At 39.8% G+C, this 10,000-nt stretch overlaps 2 protein-coding genes across 4 annotated transcripts in view; one reads left to right on the forward strand and one right to left on the reverse strand.

Moving 5' to 3' along the window:
• The window catches only part of LOC133543404 (uncharacterized), a 428,419-nt gene that overhangs the window by 362,445 nt on the left and 55,974 nt on the right, over positions 1-10,000 (forward strand). The gene's annotated exons all lie outside the window — the stretch shown is intronic.
• Positions 1-10,000, reverse strand: part of LOC133543470 (putative GTP-binding protein 6) — a 31,713-nt gene that overhangs the window by 10,749 nt on the left and 10,964 nt on the right. For both annotated transcript variants that reach the window (XM_061888043.1, XM_061888044.1), the window contains 3 exons: positions 3,427-3,564; positions 3,291-3,361; positions 3,104-3,234 (listed from right to left, as the gene is read on the reverse strand). In XM_061888043.1, the coding sequence (XP_061744027.1) occupies positions 3,104-3,234; positions 3,291-3,361; positions 3,427-3,564 (340 nt within the window). The remainder of the gene's footprint in view (positions 1-3,103; positions 3,235-3,290; positions 3,362-3,426; positions 3,565-10,000) is intronic.

Raw genomic sequence — 10,000 nt, forward strand, 5'->3', positions numbered from 1 at the left:
CTACCGGTTGGACGTGCCCTAAACGCCTCCCTAGGGAGGCGTTCGGGTGGCATCCTGACCAGATGCCCGAACCACCTCATCTGGCTCCTCTCGATGTGGAGGAGCAGCGGCTTTACTTTGAGTTCCTCCCGGATGGCAGAGCTTCTCACCCTATCCATAAGGGAGAGCCCCGCCACTAGGGTTGGGTATCGATTGAATTCGAACGATTCTGATTCTTTGTTTTGATTCCGATTCCGCTTTTTCTTGTACCATCAATGTGTTTGACAGGTAGTCCCTGGAAGGTGGTATGTATTTTAGGATGAGAGTTTTCACCATATCCCTGCAAACATAAACCAACATGTAATGTTGCTGTTACTGTTTAGCCCAGTATCAAATAGCTTAGCTCTAACGTTATTGCTTAACTAACCTAAATGTTGGAGATTCCACCTCTGAAAAGGGATGCAGTCTTTTGACTATGTGTGCAGTGACCTTTCTGTGGCACTCTTCCGTCTGTGGCACCGACATCTTCCCCGTTGCCGCTACGGTGAACGGAGTACGCTGAGCATATCGCGGAGCCTGGCTAGCAGGTTGTAAATTGTCTATGAAAAAATGCGCGGGCTAAATTGTTAGCTGCATTATTTATTGCATATATATTGTTTTACTTATCGGATTCGGACTGCAGTGCCAGGCTGGGCGTCGGAGCTGGAGCTGGAGCCAGAGGAAGAGGCAGAGGAGGACGGTCGGCGCAGCGCATCAAAGACGGGACACGCATTTATTTGTACTCCATAAACTCGGAGGTGCTTCATCATGTTCGACGTGCACCCTCCTAAGCACGAAACAGTCCTGTCGCGCGTGTTACATTTCGCCGATATTTAAATTTTTTTTAGTAAAATAAAGCCACACTTTTGACTGCCGACGCCCACTATCCATGCTTGACTGACTCGCTCGGCTACATAGGCTCGGTTATGCTAACACTTACGGCGGTGGGCGCTTCTTCGTTGGTGTTCAGCGGCTTCTTTTTCCGGTCGGCGGACTTATTCTTTTTTTCCGGTCGGCGGACTGGGTATCGAAACTAGGAATCGAAATTTAAACTTTTGAACGATTCCGGGAAAATCGGATGATACTCGATACCCAACCCTACCCGCCACCCGGTGGAGGAAACTAAATTCGGCCGCTTGGACCCGTGATCTTATCCTTTCGGTCATGACCCAAAGCTCATGGCCATAGGTGAGGATGGGAACGTAGATCAACCGGTAAATTGAGAGCTTTGCCTTCCGGCTCAGCTCCTTCTTCACCACAACAGATCGGTACAAGGTCCGCAGTACTGAAGACGCCGCACCGCTCCGCCTGTCGATCTCACGATCCACTCTTCCCTCACTCTTGAACAAGACTCCTGGGTACTTGAACTCTTCCACTTGGGGCAGGGTCTCCTCCCCAAACCAGAGATGGCACTCCACCCTTTTCCAGGAGAGAACCATGGATTCGGATTTGGAGGTGCTGATTCTCATTCCGGTCGCTTCACACTCGGCTGCAAACTGATCCAGCGAGAGCTGAAGATCCCGGCCAGATGAAGCCATCAGGACCACATCATCTGCAAAAAGCAGAGACCTAATCCCGCGGTCACCAAACCGGAACCTCTCAACGCCTTGACTGCGCCTAGACATTCTGTCCATAAAAGTTATGAACAGAATCGGTGACAAAGGACAGCCTTGGCGGAGTCCAACCCTCACTGGAAATGTGTTCGACTTACTGCCGGCAATGCGGACCAAGATCTAACACTGATCATACAGGGAGCGGACCGCCACAATAAGACAGTCCGATACCCCATACTCTCTGAGCACTCCCCACAGGACTTCCCGAGGGACACGGTCGAATGCCTTCCCCAAGTCCACAAAGCACATGTAGACTGGTTGGGCAAACTCCCATGCACCCTCAAGAACCCTGCCGAGAATATAGAGCTGGTCCACATTTCCACGAACAGGACGAAAACCACACTGTTCCTCCTGAATCCGAGGTTCCACTATCCGGTGTAGCCTCCTCTCCAGTACACCAGAATAAACCTTACCGGGAAGGCTCAGGAGTGTGATCCCACGATAGTTGGAACACACCCTTGGGTTCCCCTTCTTAAAGAGAGGGACCACCACCCCGGTCTGCCAATCCAGAGGTACCTTCCCAAATGTCCACGCGATGCTGCAGAGTCTTGTCAACCAAGACAGCCCCACAGCATCCAGAGCCTTAAGGAACTCCGGGCGGGTCTCATCCACCCCTGGGTCCTTGCCACCGAGAAGCTTTTTAACTACCTCAGCAACCTCACCCCCAGAAATAGGAGAGCCCACCACAGATTCCCCAGGCACTGCTTCCTCATAGGAAGACGTGTTGGTGGGATTGAGGTCTTCTTCGAAGTATTCCTTCCACCTATCCACAACATCCGCAGTTGAGGTCAGCAGAACACCATCCCCACCATACACGATGTTGACAGTGCACTGCTTCCCCTTCCTGAGGCGGCGGATGGTGGTCCAGAATCGCTTCGAAGCTGTGTATATATAAATTTATTTATATATTTATATATATATATATATATATATATATATATATATATACATACACATATACACACAAATTACAAAAAATCAACTTGGAAAAAAAAATACATATTTTATAACTCTAAAATGTGTAAAAATAGGTTTTGGGCCATGTTCATGCAACTAGAAGGAGCTTTTGTAACCTGTTTTGACTGTAGTGATGTTTTACTCATTTTATAGCGCACAGACCTTAATGTAGGCACTAGATGGTGAGGGTGCACACATCCTTATTTACCCTACTGTAAATCATGATAAAAATAATATATATTTTTAAATATTTATAAAAATGATAAATTAATAATACAATTATAACAATAATAAAATAATTTAAAATAAAAATAAAACATTAAATACAACAATTTTAAAAATTATTTCAAAATGTTTAATTTGATAGTGAAATGATGAATTGGGAAAAGTATGGAGATGTGTTTCTTAGTCTTAGTTTACAAAAAGGTGAGGTGTGTTTGTGGTGGGGTCTCAAAAGGAGGGACAAATCCCACCAAGCAGGTTCGGGTTGCAGAAAACAAAATGGCAGTGGTTACCTGAGCAGGGGGATCTCGGCCAGAGAGATCTGCAACTTGGCCTCCTTGGTTCTGGCGTTGCAGCGGAAGATGTGGAGGACCACGGAGTACCTGTCCAGCACCTTCACCCCCCAGGCCTCCTCAAACTCCCTCTGGGGGCGCACGCTCGGTCAGTCTGCTCTCAGCACCTGGCTTCAGCCCGCCTTACCTCCGAGGACGAGGAGAGACGCTCCACATTGACAAAAACCGCCGTGACGCCCGCCGTCCTCCTGATCCTGTCTGCGGGAGGGAAACCGGGTCTTGGTGCCAAGTCTCCACGCCGGCCGGCCGGTGTCACACGTTACCTGTAAGGGTCTGGAAGTTGCCTTTGCCGAAGATCATCTTCTTTTCCGGAGTCTTAGTGGACATGACCAGCTGGTCCACTACGGTCCACTTGTCCAGCGTGTTGATGAGGGCCACCGCCTCCGCCATCATCAGCTCGGCTGCGGGGGAGGGTCACATGACCAAAAAAAAAAAAATTAAGACATGAAAAGTGGAATAAAGGAGCAAAGAAGTGAAAAGTAAGGAGAAGAAGTTGCAAAGTTGACTAATAACACAAAGCTGCAATGCAGGCTGTTTTTTTATTTTTTATTTAAAATGGTCATTTCTCAATGAATAATTATAAATAAAAATGTTGTAATGAATTATTGACCTATTCAAATATTCCACTTTGAAATATTTCTTTAGAGAAAATATAAATATAAAAAATATTTTTCTTTGACACATAGGCATCAAACAAACAAAAACCTTAAAAATAATAATAATGAAAACCTTAAGTCTCCATCAAATATTCCACTTTTAAAATATATTTTTGGAAAATATTGCAAAAATGTTGTGTATTTGCCATTGTTTTTTTGGACTAAAAGGCATAAAACAAACAAAAAACATAAAAAAAACGTCAGGGCTCCATCAAATATTCCAATTTGAAAATATTTTTGGGGGAAAATATTGAAAATTTTGTGTATTTGCCATATAAAAATCTGTTTCTTTGACAAAAAGGCATAAAACAAACAACAACAAAAAACTAACAAAAAATTAAAGCTGCAAGCAGCGATGGACGGGACCGAGTATGTGGCTGAGGAGAGGGAAGTCTGGGCTTCCCAGATATAAGTTAGAACAACACACTACTTTGTATTATATTGTAGTTTTTACCTTCCATAACGTGTCTACTGACTGATAAATTTAGAACTACTTAGTATTATAAATGTTGTAGTTTTTACCTTCCATAATGTGTCTACTGACAGATATAAGTTAGAACTACTTAGCATTATAAATGTTGTTTTTATCTTCCATAACGTGTCTACTGACAGATATAAGTTAGAATGAAAATACATGGGTACGGCTAGTAGCTACTATTAGCAAACAGATAGACCTACCAACTCGGCACATAAAAAGTGCAGATGGCCAAAACAGTCAGGCACCATATGTAAGTACCCAAAATAAAGACTCGACATACAAAGAAATTCAATCGGAGCAGAAACATAGGAGGAAACGGGACAAAAACCCGATGCTTACCGCCCATTGAAAATTAGGGTTGGTTATCGTTTGAATTCGAACGATTCCGATTCTTTGTTTTAATTCCGATTCCTGACGATTCTCGATTCCAATTCTTTCTTTAAAAAGGCAGGGTCAAAAAGAAGTTTTGGATATTTTAAATGAGTTAGCTAACCTACAGTCTTTCTTAATGAAATAGTCTGACATTCTTCATCAATTTTAATTCTATTAACTTTTTATGAATATTACTATTAATTCCTCACAGGGCTGTGTTCAACTAGAATATAAATATAAAATCTATGAACTTGAATATAAATATTAGGGATGTCCCGATACAACTTTTTCACTTCCGATACGATACCGATATTGTAGCCTTGAGTATTTGCCGATACCGATATCAATACGACACGATATATTCCTTATTTTGTTTTGTAGAATGTTAGAAAAGGCTTGATAAAGTGATGTTACTGTTACTGATGTTGTAGTGTTAAAACAGAAAACAATAGTCAGCAAGAGTAGGTATAGGAAAAACTGACCCATTTATTATTAACCAATTGATTACATAAATTTTAACTTTCAACATAAGAGTATTACCTCAACAAATCCAATAAAAACAAAATGTTATATTTAAAGTGCAAAATAACCACTAATACCAACATAATTATACAATTGAAAAGAATAAATTAAAAATAAATTAGAAGACCCTGAAAAATAACCTAAATAAATCCAATAAAAAAAACAAAAAACATTTTAAAGTGCAAACAATTCAAGTTCACTTCAGTTATTTTTTTACTGTCAGCATATGTTGGAAACAACTGTGGGCAGGGACAAAAACCACAAAAACAACACAATATTGTCCACTGTCCAACTGCTCTAAATTAAGAGTTCACAGCTCCAGTTTCACTGACTGACTATGCCCAAAACAATGTAGTAATTACTCTTAGTCTTCACTGAAGAATAGTGTAAACACAATAAACATATCACTCTAATAACAAGAGCATAAAACAAATAATAATCAGTCAGTGCTGACTACCCTTACTACTCCTCCTCCTCCTTCTCCACTTTCTGCAGTCCGAGCATAATGTGGAGATTTTTTTTTTAAGAAGATAAACATTTCGGCATGCTGTGAGTTAAAATACTTCCACACAGCCGACACCACTACACTTTGCTGAGCACACGCGCTGTCGTTGTTGTGATCACGTGGGCTGTGCATGCTGGATCAGAGACGCTCTTCTTCCGCGGCCGCCACCAACGTTAATTAAGGGGCATTGCCGCCACCTACTGTGTTGGAGTGTGATCACACCAGTCACCTATTATAGAAGTGCTGCAGCGGCAAATGGACAGCTTATATCGGAGCGCTTATATCGGAGTTTTTAGATTCAGTCCGATAAAATCCGATATTCACTTTTTTGGCTAATATTGGACCGATTTCCGATATCAATATCGGATCGGGACATCCCTAATAAATATTATAGATTATGAATACATTTTCACAGGGGTACACTTTCATCAAAAGAGCTTTATTTTTGAAAACCTCATGAAAACACATTTACACACACAAGTGTGTGATGCTGCAGGGACTTAAACATGTTACCGTGCTCCCACTGATGGGCTAACCTGGTGCAGAAAAGCAAATAAACAATAAGAAACAACTTGCAAAACCCAGTCCAGATTAGCAGCAGGTAGAGTATAAAATCAGAGACAGTTCTTGTTTAGAAAAATGACCATATCCGCCTTCTCAGGGAGGATGCGTGAGCGTTCTGGACAGGTAGTGTCTCCTGTCCAAGACGGCACACACATTTATTTGTACTCCATGAACTCGGAGGTGCTTCATCATGTTCGACGTGCACCCTCCTAAGCACGAAACAGTACTGTCGCACGTCTTACATTTCGCCGATATTTAATTTTTTTAAGTAAAATAAAGCCACGTTTTCGACCGTCGACGCCCACTATCCATGCTTGACTGACTCGCTCGGCTATGCTAACACTTCCGGCAGCGGGCGCTTCTTCGTTGGTGTTCAGCGGCTTCTTCCTCCGGGTCGGCGGACTTATTATTTTTTTCCGGTCGCCGGACCGGGTATCAAAACTAGGAATCAAAATTTAAACTTTTGAACGATTCCGGGAGAATCGGAAAGTTAGTCCCGGTTCCAATCGATACTCGATACCCAACCCTATAAAAAATACATGGGTACGGCTAGTAGCTACTATTAGCAAACAGATAGACTTACCAACTCGGCATAATATTTTAACATCGACACACTCTCTCGTCGCAACTCGGCCCTGATGGTCGGCACCTATAAGTTTACAATTAGTTGTAAAATGTTGGATGGTTGTTTTTAAGATGTGACTTTAAGGTTTTACTACTTACGTATAAAATACTTCACGGTCTAGCTCCATCCTATCTTGCCGATTGTATTGTACCATATGTCCCGGCAAGAAATCTGCGTTCAAAGTACTCCGGCTTATTAGTGATTCCCAAAGCCCAAAAAAAGTCTGCGGGCTATAGAGCGTTTTCATTTCGGGCTCCAGTACTCTGGAATGCCCTCCCGGTAACAGTTCGAGATGCCACCTCAGTAGAAGCATTTAAGTCTCACCTTAAAACTCATTTGTATACTCTAGCCTTTAAATAGACCTCCTTTTTAGACCAGTTGATCTGCCGTTTCTTTTCTTTTTCTTCTATGTCCCACTCTCCCTTGTGGAAGGGGTCCGGTCCGATCCGGTGGCCATGTAATGCTTGCCTGTGTATCGGCTGGGGACATCTCTGCGCTGCTGATCCGCCTCCGCTTGGGATGGTTTCCTGCTGGCTCCGCTGTGAACGGGACTCTCGCTGCTGTGTTGGATCCGCTTTGGACTGGACTCTCGCGACTGTGTTGGATCCATTATAGATTGAACTTTCACAGTATCATGTTAGACCCGCTCGACATCCATTGCTTTCCTCCTCTCCAAGGTTCTCATAGTCATCATTGTCACCGACGTCCCACTGGGTGTGAGTTTTCCTTGCCCTTATGTGGGCCTACCGAGGATGTCGTAGTGGTTTGTGCAGCCCTTTGAGACACTAGTGATTTAGGGCTATATAAGTAAACATTGATTGATTGATTGATTGATTTTATGATATGCAGGCAAACAACAACTTTAAAACATACCGGCTTAGCTACGGCACCTGACAGCCATCTTGGTATAGACTATCACAGCCCCTCCCTCACGAATGTTGGTGCGTGCGCACCAGCAGCAGACGGTACGGAAAAAAACGAAAAGGAAAAACGTCTCCCTCACCGTGTCTGCGCACGGCGGCCATCTTTGAAATGGTTTTCAGTGCAGCGGTTCTTTGAAGGCTGATAAAATCAAAACCGTAGCAGTAATAAAAACTATTGAAGCATGTTAAGGGGGTCAAATTACAGCTCAAAGAGGCAAAGGTGTGTTTTTACAAAACTTTTGTTTTGAAGGGCGAATTGAAAACTTCCTGTTGATTTTTGCTGAAGAACGTCGGTGTGTGAAATCTAGGTCTAAGTGAGAGGTTTTGGTTTCATGTCGCTACAACATTCCTACTGGAAGTTACAGGCAGTTTTGTCTGTGGTTTTCTTCCTAGGGGGCGCTAGAGCGCAATTTTTAGTTTTGGAGTTCGGTTTTTTGATTAAATCGCAATGTTCGTCAGTCCTGTGTGTCAAATTTGGTGAGTTTTGAAGCATTTTAAGGGGGTCAAATTACAGCTCAAAGCTGCAAAATAATAATATAGAAAGAAAGAAAGAAAGAAAGAAAGAACGAAAGAAAGAAAGAAAAAAAGAATAAAATGCTAGAAATTCAATAGGGTTCTCTGTCCCAAAGGGACATTTGGTCCCTAAAAATAATAAAAAAAAAACGTCAAGGCTCCATCAAATATTTCACTTTTAAAATATTTTTTTAGAGAAACTATTCCCTAAAATATTGCATATTTTGTGTGTTTGCTATGTTTAAATCCATTTTCTTTGACAAAAAGGCATCAAACAAACAACAAAACATTTAAAATGTTTTAGAAAATGTCAAGGCTCCATCCAATATTCCATTTTTTTAAAATATTTTTTAAATGTTTGCCATTTAAAAAAAGATATATATTTTCTTTGTCAAAACAGCTACAAAAAAACAAACAAAAAAAATTAAAAAAAAAAACATAAAAAACTTTAAGGCTCTATCAAATATTCCACTTTGAAATATATTTTTTTAGGGAAAATATCCCCAAAAATATTTTTTTAGGGCAAATACTGCATGTTTTGTGTGTTTGCAATATGAAAATCTTTTTTCTTTGACAAAAAGGCTTAAAAACTTAATAAAAAACCTCAAGTCTCTATCAAATATTCCACTTTTAAAATATTTCTTAGGGAAAATATTGCATATTTTGTGTGTTTGCCGTATACAAATCTGACAACATTTGACAGAAAACGCCAAAAACAAACAAAAACGTTAGAAATAATAATAAAAAAATGTCAAGGCTCCAACAATTATTTCACTTTTAAGATATTTTTGCAGGGAAAATATTCCCTAAAATATTTATCTAGGAAAAATTCTGCATGTTAAATCTATTTTATTTTACAGAAAGCATCAAACAAACAATTTTTTTTTTAAATGTTTAAAAAAATGTCAAGACTCCATCAAATATTCAATTTTTTTTATATTTTTTGGGGGAAATATTGCATATTTTGTATGTTTGCCATTTAAAAAGTATATATATTTTCTTCGTCAAAAAGGCTTCAAACAAACAAAAAACATTGAAAAAATAAACAAAAACTTTAAGGCTCCATCAAATATTCCACTTTAAAAAATATTTTTTTAGGGAAAATATTTCCTAAAATATTTATCTAGGAAAAATTCTGCATGTTTTGTGTGTTTGTCGTATGAAAATCTAATTTGTTTGACGAAAAGGCTTAAAAAAATACTAAAAACCTCAAGTCTCCATCAAATATTCCACTTTTAAAATATTTTTTAGGGAAAATATTGCATATTTTGTGTTTGCTGTATAAAAATCGGTTTTATTTGACAAAAAAGCATAAAAAAACCATTTAAAAAATGAATAAAAAACGTCAAGGCTCCATCTAATATTTCACTTTTAAAATATTTTTTTTAGGAAAAACCATCCCTAAAATATTGCATTTTTTTTTTTGCCATATAAAAATCAATCTTCTTTGACAAAAAGGCATAAAACAAACCAAAAACAGAAAATAAAATTAAAAAAATTCAAAGCTCCATCATATATTCCACTTTGACATTTTTTTTAAGGAAAATATTACATATTTTGCAGTTTTCTTTGACAAAAAAGCATCAAACAAACAAATTAAAAACTTATAATTCACGGATAAATCTGAAGTTGATCTAAAGATGTGTTAAAAGTAAAAACATGTGTGCGACCTATTTGTA

Source organism: Nerophis ophidion, linkage group LG26 (genome assembly GCF_033978795.1).
Source record: "Nerophis ophidion isolate RoL-2023_Sa linkage group LG26, RoL_Noph_v1.0, whole genome shotgun sequence".
NCBI classification, from domain to species: domain Eukaryota; kingdom Metazoa; phylum Chordata; class Actinopteri; order Syngnathiformes; family Syngnathidae; genus Nerophis; species Nerophis ophidion.